The sequence below is a fragment of the Spea bombifrons genome, chromosome 3, assembly GCF_027358695.1.
Source record: "Spea bombifrons isolate aSpeBom1 chromosome 3, aSpeBom1.2.pri, whole genome shotgun sequence".
NCBI classification, from domain to species: domain Eukaryota; kingdom Metazoa; phylum Chordata; class Amphibia; order Anura; family Pelobatidae; genus Spea; species Spea bombifrons.
The window spans coordinates 66,398,583-66,418,262 of NC_071089.1; the positions used below are offsets into that span (position 1 = coordinate 66,398,583).

At 37.3% G+C, this 19,680-nt stretch overlaps 1 protein-coding gene across 1 annotated transcript in view; it reads right to left on the minus strand.

Annotated features, from left to right (window-relative positions):
• The window catches only part of RNGTT (RNA guanylyltransferase and 5'-phosphatase), a 161,923-nt gene that overhangs the window by 36,925 nt on the left and 105,318 nt on the right, over positions 1-19,680 (minus strand). Inside the window, exon 13 of the mRNA XM_053460652.1 lies at positions 9,214-9,314. Coding sequence (XP_053316627.1) covers positions 9,214-9,314 — 101 coding nt within the window. The remainder of the gene's footprint in view (positions 1-9,213; positions 9,315-19,680) is intronic.

Here is a 19,680-nt window from a genome sequence, read left to right on the forward strand (position 1 = left end):
TGTAAATTCCCTCACTGTATTAGCCTACTACTGCAGTTCAAATTATCTACCATCCTCACTGTAAAACCATTGGCAGACTTATTTAGCCAGTCACTATTGGCAGAAGTAGTTCCAAACAAAAAGGTAGTAGTGAAGACTCGGCCAACCTTAAGACTAGTAAGCCGTATGTCAATAGTTGGCAAATTAATGGAATCCATGCTAAAGGGTAGGATTGTTAAATATCTGGATGTAAATGGTTTGCGTGGCAAGAAACAGCATGGCTTTACTGTTTATCCTGTCAGACTAACTTAAATGATTTGTTTGAGTTGGTAGCTAAAATAATAGACCAAGGAGGAGCTGTTGATATACCCTATTGATCTAGCCTTTAGATTTTAGTAAGGCACTTACAAATAAATTGCAGTCTTTGGGTTTGGATGTCAAAATAGATGAATGGATAAGGCAATTGTGGAGTGACAGGAGGTTGAAGGTTGCAGTTAATGGTGTATAGAAACATTTAAATACTTATTTCAGACAAGAAATGTTAGAACAAGGGGCCATAGTCTAAAATTGGAGGGTCAGACTTTTAAATGTAACATAAGGACTTTCTTATGTTTCTATATTTCTGTGTTAAATATTTATTCACAAACCATAGAAATTACAGCAAAAAAAAAGCTTTTTTCAACCATAAAGTGGGTTTTTACATCAGGGAAAAGAAAGGCAGTTTTGTTAATCACTCTCTATCCTGTACCTCATTTATAATTTTACATTTTTGATGTTTTTATGTTCTCCTTTTACCTTTAGATGCACAATAATGAGTAATAAAAGAGCACAAACATGTATTAACTAAACTAATAGCATACACAGTCATTGTTCTCTAATGTAATGCTATACACAGGCCACAAAGTCATTTTAAAACAGTAATATTCAAACATAGGACTGCCCTGAGCATAAAAAAAAACAGGAAAACTGGGGGAACTTCAATAGTTTAAAAATAAAAACTAGATGCCATTCTTAACCCCTTAAGGACAATGGGCGGTCCCTAAACCCATTGAAAACAATGCATGTACATGTACAGGCTTTGTCATTAAGGGGTTAAAGAGGTTTGTAATTAAAGCAGTACTGCCCCGAATTAAGAATAAAATATAAGCAATTTCTTAGAAAGAACAGATGGTAATAAAAATGATTCCATTGTGAAGACAATTATTGGTAACAAGTGCAGGACCAGACAAAAGCCTCCATTTTTTTTATATCAGCAAGATCTACTTAATAATACATAACTGACTACTAAAAATAGTTTTAAAAAGGAACATTTTCTAAAGACAGAAACTAAGAAATCTAAGTGTTGGAAACATGAAAACCCGGGCATTTCTGACCCTGCTGGTCAGGGAGATAAATCCATTTTGTATTTTTATGACCCCACACTAAAAGCTTAGGATGTGAGGTGTATTTTGCCCCATGCTATTTTATTAAACCTACTCGGTGCCCTACAAGCCCCAAGACCGTCTGTTTTGAATGCTTAATGTAAAGTATGGTTGATGATGGAATATGCTGTCAGTAACCTGCTCTAAGCTGGCTGTGTTTATAGTTTGGCACTCAAATGGTTAAATATGTAATGGTGTATTATTTCAGACAGGCTTTTTTTATTATTATTATTACACTGCATTATTGAATATCTTATTATCTTAGTGAATTTGCTTTTTACCACTTCCCTCTCATCCAACTATCTCTGCTTTTCCTAGATCATTTGTCTTTTTTGTTTGTTTCCTTAATTAATAACAGAAAAAGAATACGTTCCCCTATTAAGAAGTCTGCTCTACTATAAGATACAGTGTGTTCTATTCACTGATGGTGCGTGTGCAGGGAAGTCTGCAACTCCCTCACTTCACTATTCATAATGTTACGTTCCTCCAGCAAGAATAAGAGAGCTGGCCTGCATAATGTATAATTTAATGGATGAGGAGACTAAAGAAATCATACCGGGTCAGCCATCTCTGACCTTCATTAAGTACAGTGAAGTCACAACCCCTGTCATGTTTTGATTCTTTCTCCTTTGGAAATTTGGATTATTTACACAAATTTACCGTTAACACTGTTGAAAGCCTCTGTGGTACACAACTGTGCTTCTAAATAACTGACAGATAAATGTCATTTAAATTTGCAATTTGCATTGCCTATTTTTTTTTTCTTGCTCAACTTAGTACATGGGCCATTTACTGACGATCGACGTACACTTCCAGTCCACCACGCTTTGTGACCTTCTGTAAGGTGCAACAAAAAGGAAAATAGTATTTCATAAGGCTGATTAAAGCTGGATTGCGATAAATGCAGTAGAAGATCCATCTCTACATATATGGTTTTAAAAAGCAGGGCTCCATCTCTGTTGCAAAACTTGGCGAACAGGGTTGTACCCATCATGTAGCTACCCAAATCCTACGAAACAACAAATCCCATCAATCGTAGCCAACAACACATGAGTCACAGCGTCAGAACAGCAGGAGACCCACTTCTTGGCTATCGCTGCTGTAGAAAGATGGGACTGCCACTTTAGTCACAATGCTTTCCGCTCTCTATATAATTGCATTACTCTATTTCCATTTTTAATTATATTCCCCTCCTACAATTCCCAAGCAAAGCTATGGAAGTTTCACTTTTAATTGTTTCAAATGTTTTATAACCTCTTGTGAATGTGCACATAGGGACAGCTAAAGATTACATTTTAAGCTATTTTGTTTACAAGCTGAAATTAGATTTTCTATTAGATACACAGTTACTTTTCAATAGAGCATAAATTTATAGCAGCGTCAATTAATGGAATGCTTGTCTGCAGAACTCCATGAAACCCGCTGCTTACGTGCACAAAATGAATAGCAGGAAGAATTTATGAAGCTATGAAAAACACCCTCGCTTTACAGGACACACAACTACACTGCTCACTATTTGCACTGACAAAAGACCGTGTACGTTGGAGGAGATGACCTGCGAGACTAATGCATGCCAGCCATTTCTTAAAGTTTTTGATAATTACACATATTTAAATATCCCTCAGAGCATTTCATACGCAGTTAAAAGAAACACTCCAAATCTTTATGGAAGCATATTGCTTGAAATGCAAAACATATCAAATGCAAAATTCAGGGTATTGCTATAGTAACCAGTATAATGGGATGCCCTGAGTGGACAGCGGCATAATTATTTACCGTGATATTAACGGTTATGTGTCTAGGTAATATGCAACACAGATGCAAAAACGGGGATAGGAGATGCTTACAATTAATGGTTCTTCATGCCATACCTCCAAGTGTTGATTGTGTCACTGATTAACCTGTTCAAGCTGCCAATGGTGCAACCATCACCCCGTACCTACACTCTTGCTGTCTTTGCGTCACCATTAACTCAGATCTCTTATTCACCTCTCATATCCAGTATGGTTAAAGAAAACTGCCGTCAATATTTTAAAAACACTGCCCACATTCACACTTCACATATTTACAACTCACGTATCTTCAGTCTCAACTACTGCAACTGTGTCTTATCTGGTCTACCTAATAGCCATCTTGGCCCCTTAAAATTCATTGCGAATGGTGCAGGCTTACCTTGCTTGACCATAGTTCTTTTAGCATCTCATTTGGCAATCTCTTAAACAGTTGCCTGTATACTTCAGGATTCAATTTAAAATCCTGGCTCTCACCTATACAGCAGTTCTTCTACCTACCATCTCCTAACCTATCTCAAAATACACTCTTACTCTGTCTCTCTGCTCATCTGATAATCTTTGTTGGTGCTCTGTTCTCATGTCCTTCCTTATAAACTAAATTTGGTTAATTAGTTGATTTAGTAACTAAGGGTGCAATTTCTTTTTCACATAGGGCCAGGTAGGGTTGGATAGCTTTTTACCTTCTATACTGCATTTTGTATCGTATTTGCTCGATTATAACAAAAGTTTTTTTTTTCAGACCAAATGCTCTTAAAAATACCCCTTGTCTTATAATCGGGGTCATCTTATAATCAGACCTCAAATAGGTCTGACTATGACACTGAGATCCAGATCCCCCGCAGCGCTGCAGGGGACCTGGATCCTCCTGTCTTATGCCCCCCATTTAACCCCATTTAACCCCCCTTATGCCCCCGCTGCTAACGGCACGTGCCCCGACTACACACCAGGGAGTCGCGTAGACAACTTCCGCTGCAGCCGGAAGGAGGTGTGGCTAGCAGCGGGGGTTGTCTGCGTGCATCGCGCAGACCTTCCCCGGCTGTCAAAGATCAGAGTTCCCCGCACCGGTGTTAAATGGGGGGCATAAGGCATTTCTGGAGGCAGGGTGCTCTGTGAAATGCCTTTTAACCCCCTTAATGCCACTCTGCCTCCAGAAATGCCTTTTTAACCCTCTATACGCCACTCTGCCTCCTGAAATGCCTTAAACCTCCCTATATGCCACTCTTCCCCATAATATGCCTTTTAACCCTAAGTGCCAGAGTGGCATATAGGGTTAAAAGGCATATCATGGGGCACAGTGGCATATAGGGTTAAAAGGCATATCATGGGGCACAGTGGCATTTAGAGGGTTAAAAGGCATATCATGGGACACAGTGGCATATAGGGGGTATAAGGCATTTCTGGGGCAGATGTGCATAACTGGGGGGCAGGTTGGAAAATAGAAGGAAATAAAACCAAAATATTTTTCTCAATCATAGCTTTTATTAAAAAAATTGTTTAAATGAATTAACATTTACTGGTAAAACTTTTTTCCTATAGGGTTGTCTTATATTCAGGCTGTTTCTTTTTTTCCTAAATTAATATTAAGATTTGGGGGGTCGTCTTATAATCGAGCAAATACGGTAGTTGGATGATCTGAAACATTTAAGTGAGACAAATATGCAAACATAGAAGAAATCGGGAAGGGGCAAATACTTTTTCACCAGACTGTCCATGCTTTTCTCAAATCCCTTCAGGTTGCAATTCTTAACATATCTGCTGCAGTGGCAGGACATAGCATTCCAGAAGACGTGGGAACCCATTAGACATCTCTGCTTAGAGAAGTCTATGCAAAGGATGAAGTGGTCTATATTGATTGCTGGAAATAATTTCAGCTTGAAAACATCTTCTCTGTCTTATCTACCGTCACGCTTCATCGCACTAGCAGAATGTATTTGTTTTAACTGAAAACAAATCAAAAAAGTCTAAAGCTTGCAGGGATATGAGGTGCATATCTACTGATTTTAGCTTAAATAGCATCTTCTGTAGAGATTTACTTGCCGGGAGATATAAGAAATAAGTATTATTAATAAGTTCCACTTCAGTGGCTAAATAACACCTACAAGAAATACCACTTACAAATAAACAGTAAAACACACCGATCCATTCAGTTCTTATCAAGATATTAAATGTATAAAAAAAACACTTACAAATAGCTCATGATCATTTTAGTAAAAGGGCAATAACCTGATGCCATCATGGGCGCTCCTGTTGCTTTATTCGTTATGGTACAGCGGTGTCATTCTGCTCAATGATGTGTAAAGTGAAAAAATTCAACTTTGAGAAGCCAGACAAGGTGCTATGAGAAGCTCTGCACTCATATGGTAGGGCTGGATTTCTAGGCTGAAAAGTACCTGGCAGAAAATGGACAGATAATAAAAAGAAATGGGTGGAACTTACCTGAAAACAGGAGACCTGAAAGGTAGTCCATTAGTTAGGACCAAAGTTGTCAGGATTTTCTCTGGCAAGAGCGGATGTGGGCATATGCCAGTTTTAACATAGTGTCCCATACTACATACTTTTTAAGTACTTATATCCTAAATGTAAAGTTTTTTTGTTTTTTTTTAGTGAGAATCACCCTATGCAATTGCAAGGTAGAATAAAAATGTAATTTAAAGGCGCCAATCAGCTATCATATAAATTAAAGTCCACAAAACAAAGCAAGGATTCAGTGCATACCCAGCGAATACTAATCAAAAAACACATATCTAATTATACATTTTGGGGATTTTGTCACACTATATGGCCATATATTGCTTAGCCTGCCACTATGCAAAGTATCCCAAGTTTGGAGAGTCCTAATTTTTCATGGCTACATTGCGAGCAGCCCCAGCAGTCACACAGGTGCCTTATCGATGGTGTCCAGAGAGTCTCATTTTAAAATGCAGTGCATACCTACTGATTCAGCGCCCTGATAAGCAATATAGCCAAACATGGGGTACTCTGCCATAGTGGCAGACTGAGCAATATATGGCCAGTGATTGATGCCTCAGATAGGTAATTTTTGGGTATTCGCCGGATTTGCGCAGAATTCTTGTTTTGTTTTGTGCACTTACTGGTCATTTATTATTCTAGCAGCAACCCAGGAATCTGAATGTGTTTGTCTTTCATGCTTTTTTAGGTTGTGCGCGCCTCCTTTCTGTATATTTTTTTCTTTACATTAGAGTCCATATGAATCGCTGGATTGCCCCTTTATTATCCCTTTAATAAGCAAGATGTGATTCAAAAAGAGTAGACTACAGGGTCAGTATGGCTTTTCTGATTGACATCCCCAAGACATAAAACTGACCCGATTGCATATTACTCTATAAACATACAAATGGTATGTATAGATTCTTAACACCCCCCCCCCCAAAAAAAAACAACCCACAATAATAATGCTGCTTCCAGAATGGAAGTGTCGATGTATTGCGACTCAAACTCAAATAATGAAAAACACATTCATGCCCTCTGCCACATTTATCATTATGATAAACCAAGTAAGTTTGCTAAATCAAACTTATACCGTATTACATTTATTACAATAAAGACCTAATGCATTTAAATGTATCGTAATCTAAGCGCACTGGGACGAATCACAGATATATGGCCTTACAACAACAAAGGTATAGGATGGAATGCAAGATCAGCAAAAACAGCTAGAAATATATCATAGCTTTACAGCCTTTTCCTGTGGTATCCATATAATAGAGATAGCAGCTAGTAATTCTGTCAAATTGTAGGCTTATTTATGCCACAGCAATACTGAAATACGTTGAGATGCACAGCATTAAAAATGGATCATCTAGCATGGATTTGATGCACATCGTGATTTACATCACATGTTTAGGGAAACATAATCCTATTGACTAGCTCATGCCACGGCGTATAGCGTGAAAATGAAAGCGCTAGATCAGGATACAATCTGCAGAAGGTACATACTTCACGTGTCAAATAAAATGTATTTCGGAGTAATTAAATGTAAGTTATAAGGATTTTGTACGACGTAGTATTAGGACGTAGTATTACAATACACTATTGGGTAATGAAACGTGAATCTAAACTTTAAAAAAATTTAAGATGAACAGAGGGGTTAAAAGGGAAATTATATAGAAAGTGTTTTAGGATGATGCTGAAACACTCAGAAAATAGTGATTTTATTAGTTTTATATTGCTCTCTCATCAAAACTATACTTCTAGGATTCCTAAATATCTGTTCCCTTTAGCTGCACCCAACAAACCTTTAGTTGGCAAAATGAAAGATTCTACTGTGTTGGAAGGAGTCTTATCCTGATGACCATCCTAAAATGCTGTTGTGTATTTTAGACATTTAGTAAATCTTCTAAAATATAGCTGATAATAGAGATCTTAGCATGATCAGATAACAAAAACAACAAGAGATAGACGATAATTATACTTATAAAGGTGCTTTTGTTTAACCCACACCGGCTTTGTTTTTATGGACTGACGTGTGTATGTGAAAATACCCTTTGTACAATAAAATTATCTTACGTGTATATATATATATATATATATATATATATTAATATAATATATAATATATATTATATATATATTATATATATATATATATTAAATAATGCATAAAAGATGTAACAGAAAAAATATATTTTGTCTGCTGTTAAGGGCTTAGCACTTAGAACTGTGGTGAAACAAGCCTAAGATGTAAATAAGTGTCTGTGTCCTATTGAGCTTATTACTCTGGTGATAAATGCATCCAAAACAGCCAAGACACTAGCAGAACAGAAGGATGTCCCCAGAGAAGGACAAACTCTGGCCCACAGAACCAACCTATGGATTTAATGGCGGTAAGCTCAAAAAAAAAATCACATGAAAAAGCAGCCCTCTGCCAACGTGAGAGTTTCACAGATATTATCTGCAGCAAATTGATAGGCGAAAAGATCATTTTACTTATTCTGATCGTGTCAGCTAGAAAGCATAACACACGGAAGAACAGATTTATACAATTTTTCTTCTTAGTATTTCTTTGTATCACATGTATGCTGCTTGCTGACCAATGAATATGTAACAAGCATTAGTAGAAAATAAGGTTTTCCATGGATTAGACAGAGATAGGAATTGTAATCCATGTGGCATTTCAATAGGAATCTGAATAGCGTCACCTTTAAGGACAAACCGTTGCCATCACAACTTTTAGCATAACTGAAATTATTAATTACCTGTAGCTTTTACCTTTTGTTAATCCATGTAATTAAACATTCACACCTCGTGGAGATGTGTCACGGATGGGCACAACTAGTATCTAATCTGACGTTCGATCCAGACTCTTCAGTTCACTCTTACAAAAGGGAGATAGCATACCATGGAAAATCATTCAGACCATGAGAAAAAGGTAAGATACCTTTCTCCATGCTATACACATAAGGTTTACACAGCATTAAAAACGGACGATATCATATAGCATTGGTTTGATGCACATCATGATTTACATCGTGTGTCTAGGGAAATGTAATCCTATTGACTAGCTGTGGGATTGGAGAAATGCATCAGGCCCCAGGTTATGCGAACAGGTATTAGGGACATAACATCAAACATGAGAATATGTAACGGGAATAGAAATAGGCCCAGGCACCTCTCTCTTAACCCCTTAAGGACAATGGGCGGTCCCTAAACCCATTGAAAACAATGCATTTTGAGCCCGTACATGTACAAGCTTTGTCATTAAGGGGTTAACTGGACCCACAAGCACAGCATGCATAGAAATGACAAAGAGAAGCAATTATACTCAGAAAACTATTTCCTCGTACACACAGTCAAGTCTTCAAAAGGTACGAGGCAAGATTATATCTGTTAACTATTATTTCATGACATTCCTTGTTCTTAAACCACAAGTCTTAAACAGTTTGCATGTAAAAAATATCAGCTCATTTGGCAATGCTTCGTGCCCTGGCGGTTGTTGATTCCAACTGTGCCACTTAATGGAATGGCCGTTAGCTTTTGTTATCTGCGTAAATATTGCTTACCCTTCACCTCCAACTCTTGTTATCTTCAGTCGGAAATCCACGGAATTCAAGTTAGGAGGCTTCCATTTCAAAATGTCATCACATCGACCAGGCTTGTATTTCTAAAGCATAAAAGGGACACAATTCTTGATGAAAATCACTTCAGCTTCAAAGGAATATTAACATTTGGCTTTATTTTATGTGCAAAAAAATTGTATGCAGATTTTTTTAACATCTGTTTCCCTGCCACTGGGAACAGAATGATACTAGTAGCATGGCTACATGGAAAGGGATTTCAGGATTGCTAAAGGGACGGTTAATGCCTCATCAACAAAAATGCATTTTAAAGTTCTTTACCTGTAAGGAAAAATAATAAATAAAAGACTTCACTTTTTAGAAGATACTGCAGCACACAGCCCCTCTATGTGCCACTATTCGGGGCAGTTTTGGTTACTTAAAGCAGTCAACCACTTACAGGAATGTGCCCCCATTAAAATCAATGGGACCACTTACTGCTCAAGTGGGCTTCAGCAGACCCCTCAAAATCTCATGCTAGTCAGGACTAGGTGTCTGGCATGAAGCATCCATGTGTCTGCAATTACTGCCAAAAAGAATTAAAAGTGTTTGACCAAAAGCACCTTCTGCAATGGAGAACAACAAAGGAGAACAAATGCATTGAAGGAAGATGACTCTCCCAATTTATTTGCAAGGGAAAATCAATGAATACATCTGAAAAAAATATATAAGTAAAAGGTATCTAAGAGGCTTTGGCTAACAATCCATCAAGTATTAACGCCTAAAGTACTTTCACTTTAAGCTACAATTAATACGTTTTTATGATTTACATATCCCAACGTTTAAGACCTAGGACCCGAGTCTTGCTATACAGTTGTTCCTTCCGTGTCTCATAGTATGCAGACTTGGACGTCAGGATAGGAATTTTAAGTGCTAAATAAATTACAACACTTTAGGAACCTGGAAAAAGATATGTCTAACAGTGCATGTTCAGCTTGAATATTTCATCCCCATTTAAGAAGAAGAAAAAAGCTGAGCTCTTCGGGCATTTCAAAGTGATACGCTTTAAGGTTTGTATTAAGCTAAACTCTATTAGCCTTATAATTAGTACTTAAATGGAATACAGAACTAAATTACATTACTAACACGCGCCGCATACTGATCTTTTACTCAACAAAGGGCAGAAAGAATTAAAATTCAAACAGTACATTCAGTGAGCGTTACACAGAAGGAGCAAGAAAAATAGCCATTGTCATTATCCGGAATTAAATAATGGCAAAGACAAACTGCTTGTTCTACCAACAAGTCACTGTTGGCCCTGGTGTTTGAAAGAAAGAACCCTGGTGGCAAGAAAAGAAAACACACGGAGTACGTGTACGTGAAAACAATGGAGTACGGTGCAGGAACCTATTTCACAGCCTCCCAGTATGAGATTGTGTGTGGGGGGGGGGGGGACTGTAAAATAAACCAGGCCAGTCTGTGCAATCATATAATGATAACTAAACAGCGCTGATGTCATATACGTGGCAAAGAGCGGAGTATATTACAAACGAGAAGCTATTTCGAGGAATGTGGGTAAATATATCGTGTGTGTGTGTATATATATATATATATATACACACAAAAGTGTAATTATGTTTTAGTTATGATTCACAAAGGGAATGTGATGACAGTTCCATAGTGTCACAACGCCCTTCTCTTACGCAATCTGCGCTATTAATGCAATGTAGACGATGACTAACTCTGCTCCTTAGGGACCCTCTGCAGGGACTGTGTTCAATGCTTACTTTCTTAAAGGTATGGTATTTTCTATGAAAATGATTTGATATGCGCTGTTATTTATATCCTTTATAAGTTCCCTTATATTATAAGCAAGAGACATTTTTAGAAAGTCTATGGTGTTGCTCAGGCAAGAAGGTTTTTATCCAGGTGCTGAAAATACTCATGGGATGTGGAAGGGTTAATATTTCAAATAATTCCTGGGTTATCCACAGAGCCATCAGACATGTCAAAAGGCTTTTTTTCTAAAAAAAAAAAAATATAGCATGACTCACATATCTGGCAATGTGCCTGGCTTAGTTTTATTACTCACCACAAAGGGTTCACAATCAACACTTACCCAAAAAGCATCACTTGCCTTGACTAACCTCTTGAACTTAAGCATATGGTAATAGTCTCTTAGCAGTAAATCTGTAGAATATAACTGAAATCCTGCACAAAATCATGAGCTTTATGCAGCTTTGCATGTTTTTTTTCCTACAGATTAAGAGACCATTTGCGGTTAGTCAATAAAATAAAGAAGCATAAACTCATGGCATGTTAGCACAAAGTACCCTCTCCTATATAGAGATCAACGAAGTGCCAGAGAAGGACAGAACAGAAACCCTCTCTCAAACCCGTGAGCCTCTGGGCATGCGCAAGTCACTAAATTACACAGCATACAAGGATTATACGGCTGTTGCCGTTTCAAAGCCATGAATATAAAAAAAGAACCTTTGATGTCTGTTTTCTAACCACCTGGCAACAGCTACTCCTCTCTCATCTCTTGGCTGCCTATACAATGTAGGGCTGGCACATTTACAAAGACTCTAACCTGGACAAACAAGATGCTAGCCTGGAAAAGCAACAGGAATTTATTGGAGGCAATGTTGGCAATTTAGCCTCACTATAGTTCCATCTCTCCCTGGAGCAACGGTTTAGTTTAAATCCACAAACATTTAGTTTACGTCTTGCTCCCCATGCCTCAGCCGTCGGGTGTCCCAGGGAAAGCCTGTTTATTAGTAATGCTGGAAAAGGGCAGATGAAGATGGGGTGTAAAATGAGAAGTATCGCCCATGATGTCATCACAGTGGATGAGCACGTGTGGGACCCTAAAAAACGTGTTAAGTATGACTTCAAATGGACAAAAAATATATGCTTTTGGTCTGGTGGTGGCGGTTGTGGGTTCGATGCTTTAAGATGCTTGGTTAGCAGTTACCAGGTCAGCTTTACGTCACTTTTTGACCTGCTGACTTATATTTATGTAAATGAATAAAGCGTTTGAAATTATGGATCTCATTTCCACTTTCATGGACAATTTATGGACATTTTCTGCTACTTTTACATGGAAAACTGCAGGTTTTTGGGCTGTAGAAAACTATAATACAATCATACACAGTACATATTCTAAGCATCAAAATAAAGGAGGGCACTGTGCCGTCTGAATAAGCATGCTTTTGATGTATGCATTGTACAAATCTGAGTGCTGTGACACGTCACTGAAGTCCATAAACCCCAAAAATATGGGCACATGATCAAGATAATCTGCAGATGCTACTCTTGGAACGTACATAGACTGATGATTATCTACATATGATTTATTTTTATTATATACGTTATGTATTGAGACCTGTTTGCCCCTCTTAACTAGATCCAGCAGTTTTCAGGGAGAAAATATGTTAGCGTGATGATCAGCGCCTGTGGCTTAAAAGAAAAGAGTGAATCATACATTTAAATTATGCTAAAATGCATAAAGCATATTCATTTTCCGGTGGAATAAAAATTCCCAGATTAGTCCCCAGATCAGCAATAGACTTTCACCACTCAGCGCCTTGGCACCCGATAATGTGCAGAGCTGTGCTAGCTAGATACAATAATGGCTGTATTCTATTTAAAGATCCCATTAAGTGGTACTATCAGAAAGCCAGGCTGAGTGACATGTACAGATATACTGTTAATATCCAGCTTCATTTAAATAATGAGAGATTAGATTGCACTGCGCTTTTAAATATCAGCATACACATAAGGCTTACGAAGAACTAGTCTGTTAAAATTATTTAGTCAATTCACATTTAAAGCTGCAAGGGTTTTCTTTTTTTTCTTTTTTTTTTATTTAATCAGCATTGCTTATACAGCTGAAATGTTGATCTTTTTGGGGAATATGTCCCTTGTGTGTATAAATATATATGTATGTATATATATATATATCACTACCCTTGACAACACAGAGAAAAGAGCAGAAGATTATAAGGACTTCATGTCACCTACAGGACAGGTATTTGACTAGATAACGCTTGCCTTACTGTTGATCTTGGTTTCCATGAGATGAATTAAAATACATTGATCATTTTACACTTTAAAAGGGGACAGTCTATTGTCTCACACATCTCATCCAACGAAGAATGGATAATCTTTTGTAATCACATCGAGTTGCAACTGGAAGTGGGGATAGCATGTATGCACTTCCACGAGCAGGAGATGTGTTTGGCGGAACAACGATCTCCTACAAGCCTAGGAACCGGGGGTAGGGGGTAAAGAGGCACATTTATAAGGGGGAGGGGGGATTCTTCAGAATTACCACATGCATTTGCAAGGGAAGAAAACCATAATCTAAAGGGGACACTCATATATCGCATGGATTCAAGGGCATATGGTGGCTGCAATGTCCATTTAAGTTAATTCAGCTGGACCTTACACTTGTGAACTAAGTAGAAGGAAAAAACAAAAAATATATTTTCAAATTAAGTCCCAAACTATATATGATGGGGCAACTTAATAATCGAAACAATTTAAAAAGAGAAAGAGCATGTGACGACTTAAATTTTCATTGAAAGTTAGTCAAAAAAGACAAAAAGGCTTGTGGACTCGTTACTACTGCTTGTTAGAAGCTCAAAAACAAAGAAGAGGGGAAAGGTTTTATTGTAATTTTTTATATTATTTATATAGTGTCATCATATTCTGCAGCGCTGCAGCACAAGGGTAGGTGAAAAAAAGCTGCCATTTCATCTGCAGAGACAAAGATGGTAATAGCAACACAATGATACAAGGAAGGGGGAAAAAATCAATCAGTTTAAACATAAAAGGAAAGCTTTAACAACAGCCATATAACAAAGAACTTTTTTTTAAAGGCTGACTATGGCGGAGATGAAAAGCGGCATCTACGAAAAATGTTAACATTTATTACTTGCAGTTTAACAAAAGCTTATGGATAGAGGAAAAACTGCATACACGGGAAGTAGAATAGAACTAAATTATCCTGCAGTCCTTGGTTCTACAAATATATAACATTATTGAGTGGGAGAAGAGGGAAAAAAAAGCACTAGGGACATTGTGAAAAAGGGCAGTCAGACACAAGCTTGTCACGTGTATAGCTGCATAAAGCAACATGTTAAATCAATGTCCTCAGCCATTCCACGTCCTCGGAAAGACATTCAAACCTTAACGCTGCTCGATCAATTATTCCCAAAGGATCAGGCTGTGTTTACTAAATTCGAGGCAAAGCGCTTCAATATATTAGTAGAAGAAGAAAAAAAGGCTTGCTTCCTCGGCCCAATGAGTGTAACTTCTGTGTTCTGTAATTATCTGTGCATGCTACACGTTAATAACCACAAAGTTTTAAAAGAACAAAAAGAGAGGAAACCACCACCATGGCAGGCTGTCACAGAACGGCGCGGTGGGATTCATCAGACATTGCCGTGATTTAACACAACAGGTTCATGTCAGCAGCCTAATGTATTTCATTATTTTTTTTTAATAAAGAGAGAGTGTGAGCTCTGGGAGATACTAGAAACCTCAATTACAAAATACATAAAAGCCAGTTTTCTCGAACCCTATTCGATTAGAGCACAAACATTTGCAGATAAAACAATGTGCGTTTGCGCCACAGGATGTGAGCGTTTTACAATGTTTCATGTTTATTTGAGATTTTCAAAGAAAAGATACAATGAAACCAGTGGTGTGTGTTACTGTATAGCATTAGCATGAATGTGTATATCCACATATAGTGTTACTGTGTGTATGTTTTGCTGTATGGTGTGCGCATATGGGTGTGTTACTTTAAGGTGTGGTTGTGAGCATATGATGGTAGCATGGGTGTAGGTAGGTGTCAGTGGATGATGTTTTGTTTAAGTTTGTGTGTCAGCCTATGGTGTTGAAGTGTCAGGTGTGAGTTTACGGATAGTGGTGCCTAGGAGAGGATGAAGAGAAGGAGAAAGAATGTATATGTATGTAAGTATGCGGTGTTAGAGTAAGTTTGTGTGTTATAGGGGGACCTGAAGAAATACTGCACCCAGGCCCCACTAATCCTACACTCGCCTTTGTGCTAATGGGAGGATCTTAAGGCTGAGTGATGGGTGGAGTGATGGGTGAAGCAATGGGATGGACATGCGGCGGTCTGATGAGAGACACACAGATTTTAGATGGCAGTCTTGGCTAGACAAATTGCCAGGGCCACCCAACCGTCACCAGTCTGTCCCTGGAGCCAGAGTAGATCAGCCAATTGATATATCCTGCACAGCAAATACGTGAGGATAGGGAAAGGGGCAAATGCATATTGGGCATTTTGCATAATCTCCCGATGTGTTTGCAAGGGAAGGCACCACGGAAATATAAAGTCCATTATTTAGATATGCATTTAAGTGCTTATCATGACTGGAGTGTCCATTTAACTCTGAAAAGGACTCCAATGCCTGTCCCTGAAATAAACAGATCTCGTAACCTTTGGATGTCTGTTTCCATCCATGCCGATACTGGGAAATCATGATTGAAGATGCATTTTTTTAATTAAACCAGAAAGAGGAAGCAGAGCTGGAACAGACCTCTCTTATTTACATGGTAGAAGATGACCGGAATTAGCTCTCAAGGCGATATTACAAAATGACTGGGACATGTAAAGCTAAATATTCATAAACCTTAGCAGAAATCAGACAACCAAAATATTTCATCAGACCAAACGGGGATTAAAATATGCTTGGAAATCACACTTCAATGAGTAATTATAAAGTAAATCACATTTTGGCATGCAGCGGTGAAATATACAAATTAAGATAATTGCACAAGCTATATTTACCATATACATGCATAATTAAATTCAACTGGAGTACACCTGGCTTCTGAAAGAAAGAAGGAGGGGAAATTGTAATCAAAGTAAAGTGAATGGCTAGAAAATAAGTTATGGTCTCCAGCAAGTCGACAACTAAGATGCACACAGAGATTTCTACATAAGGCCATATTTAAGGAGGTGTGCTAAATGTGTTCCAATCACCTTGGAAACTATTACACTGACTAAAATTACTTTAGGTTTAGCCTTTATAAATGTGTCGAAGCATCTAATTACTTTTTCTTCGTAGACATGTTGTAATGTCTTAGAGCATCGATAGATGTTAAACTCTATGGTGTACACAAGACACAAAATGTCTTCATTTAAGTCATTTTCTTTTACTGTATACTTTGTATATTTTTTGCAACTTCATTTTTTTTCTCTTACACAATTGACACTTTTCCGACTAAACTATAACTGACAAACCATAACATCATGCTTCTTCATAGCCTAAAAATTGTACTCTACCCAGTCTAAATAAATGGCTAAAATGCTGAAGAAACCAAACGCAGTTTCACAATGATGTACCTTAAAATATTTGGAAACATACCGCATATCTACAAATTTCCCATGCCTATTGATTACTTAAGTTTACCACATTGTCATACAAATATTTGTAGCTGAAATACCTCCTTTAAGAAGGAACAAGCCAGCTACAGTTACACTACAGTATCTAATGCAATCTTTATTTTATGTGACATTTAAATGACATTGTATAGTGCGGCAGAGCCTACAAGAAAACCACAACACTGTGGGTTTTACAGCATCCACCATGCTTAGAAATGAGGAGAATACATTATCATAAAGAATCTGAAATGTCACAGCTCAAGTGGAGTAGCCCTCAGCCTCAGAAACACAAACCAGGCAAGTCACTACGGATGCCTACGGGAAACCTCCAAAGATGCAATTCTTCACACTCAAGACAAGTACGACTCAAACAACCCCAAAGCCATTTTAGAAACAAACTTAGGTTCTTTAAGGGATTTCTGAACTTTGTGTTTCATGTTGACAATTAAACAAATTATATCTCCCCTCTCAAAATAAAAAGTGATGTAACTGATTATCGTTTATACATGAAGACCCTCAAATCAACAGAGAAATGTCATGGAAACAAAAGCTCTCACCATGGTAACATCTCAATTACTACAGATAAGCATGCCACTTTCCAATAGTCTCTTTGACAGCATATTTACACAGAGCTCATTTTCATTTCACAGGTCATCAATAGCTTATTCTGCGTGACTGCTGAGGAACATAAACTCACAGCATTCAAATAAAAGCATGCGGATTCTAGCCCTGGGTGGTGTAAACCAAAAGTAGAGCGGCCTTAAGAGCCAAAAGACCTGCTGGGTTTATTTGTGATGTTTTTAAACATAATGAAACAAGATCTTCAGAAACAACTATCCCTATTAAGGAGTGTTGGCTCTGCACTTGAACGGGCCCCTATAGAAAGGAACCATTATCCTTTAGAGGACACAAGACAACTTTAAAATTAATATGCGATACTCAGCAACCCAACACGGGAGCGAACGTTAAGGATGCCACATGTCAGGAGATGTGCTGGACTGAACACACCTCCTGAGTGGCAACCAGCATGACAAATGCATATGGGGGGATTCTGCAGAAACATGACATGCATTTGCAAAGGGGATAAAGCTACTGCTATTTAATAATGTTCATACATAATCATGGGAATCATTGCATGTTTATGCAAGAAATATTTAATATACTGTGTAATTAAGTGTTGACTAGCATTTACTGATTATTCATTAGATTATAGGAAAGGACTGAAGTAATTCTTGCATATTAGTTTCCCAGAGGCGAACAAAAATCTCTTCTATGACAAGTGAGAAGCACTTGGGGGTTTTGACTTGGTTTCTGAAGTTGTGAATTTTTCTTCCTGCTATATTGCTAAAAGCAACTTTAACTAAAACAGACCTTCCAGTTGTAATGTCCCTGATTTCATTGAAACTATAAATATGACTGTTAAATACCTTTTCAGCACCCTGAATTGTACATGGTAAATGCAGAAGAAGAAGAAAAAAAAAACATTTACATATTTACTTTTTAGACCGGCACAAACCAGCATATCAATTAAATGAGTTATAAGCAAACAGAATTGGTTTTCATATTCAGCAATTTTCTAAGCAGAAACCATATTTAAAACTAATCATATTATCAAACAGTACGATATTTATCTGCCTGCTGGTGCATTATTATTCAGCTGATTTGCAGTCCCCAACAATGGTGCCTGTGTTAAAGTCATTTTAATGCATATGATAGTTGAGAGATGGATTTAAATTACCATGGTACCCCCTTGTTAATGCACTGGGGGATTCTGCAGAATTCCCTCATTTGCATTTGCCCTTTGATTCCAAAAGGAATGCTTCAAGCCACTGATTGGCTGCTTGAAGCAGCCAGTCAGTGACCAGAACATCAAGAATATGGAGGAGGAATGGAGCTGCAGATTGTCCATAAAGTAAATACCTTTTTTAAGTTTGAAATTATTTTTTTTTTTTTTTTTTTTTTTTTTTTTTTTATTTTATAACAGAGAATAAAAAGACATTAACATACAAACATTCATCCTGATAATGTACAAAACAGTACAAAAAAGGTAAAATTAAAACATTCAAATACAAGACAGTATCGAGACCAAGTTGTTTACCATATCGGCTAGGGGGGAGAGAAGAGAGGGAGGTATTAATAGTATATGTATATTAGCATAGTAAATTAACTAGCATTGCCAAGGTTATATAATAATGTGATATGTATAACCGTTTCCAGAAAGCCATCTTTTCCATGGAGACCAAATAGCTTCATAATATTTAATATTATTATGTTTTCGATAGAAATACTTCTCCATTGTATACTGGTAATTTATTTGGGCTATAACTTGGGGCCAAAGTGGTGACTGATCTAATTTCCATAGTCGAGCTATACAGATTTTGGCTGCTGCCAAGACATTAATAGCCAAGTACAGTTTCAATTTGTTTTTCCAAGGAAGATCAATATGGAAAAGAAAAGTTTGCGGATTCAAAACCATGTCTATATCAAATAAACTCTTAAAAAGTAAGACAATTTCAGATCTAAGATTTAATAGCTTATCACACTCCCACCAAATGTGTAACGTTGAGCCCAGTTCTAGTTTGCATCTCCAGCATATGTTGGAAGTAGTATTATGCATTTTATGTAGTAAGGTTGGCACATAGTACCATCTGTGAAGGAGTTTATAGTACTGTTCTTGGAGATTTATACAATGTATTGCTTTTCTTACTTTATTCCAAGAGTCGCACCATATATCAAGAGAATAGGAGACGCCCAGATCTCTTTCCCATTTCAGAATAGTGTTTGGTTTATCTAACACTTGCTCTTGAACCAACAGATTTCTTAATCTCGTAATTAAGTTTTTTTTGTGGTGAGCATTTATGAACCTATCTAAACTAGTCGGAGAAGTTAATGGATTATTTTTAATAAAATTTCTAATTCTTAAATAGGAAAATAATTCTTTACTTGGTATGTTATACTTAAATTGAATTTCGTTAAATGAAACCAAATGGGAAAAAGTGCTTATGTCTGAAATTGTATCAATACCCTGGAGAGACCAGGATTTTAAATCT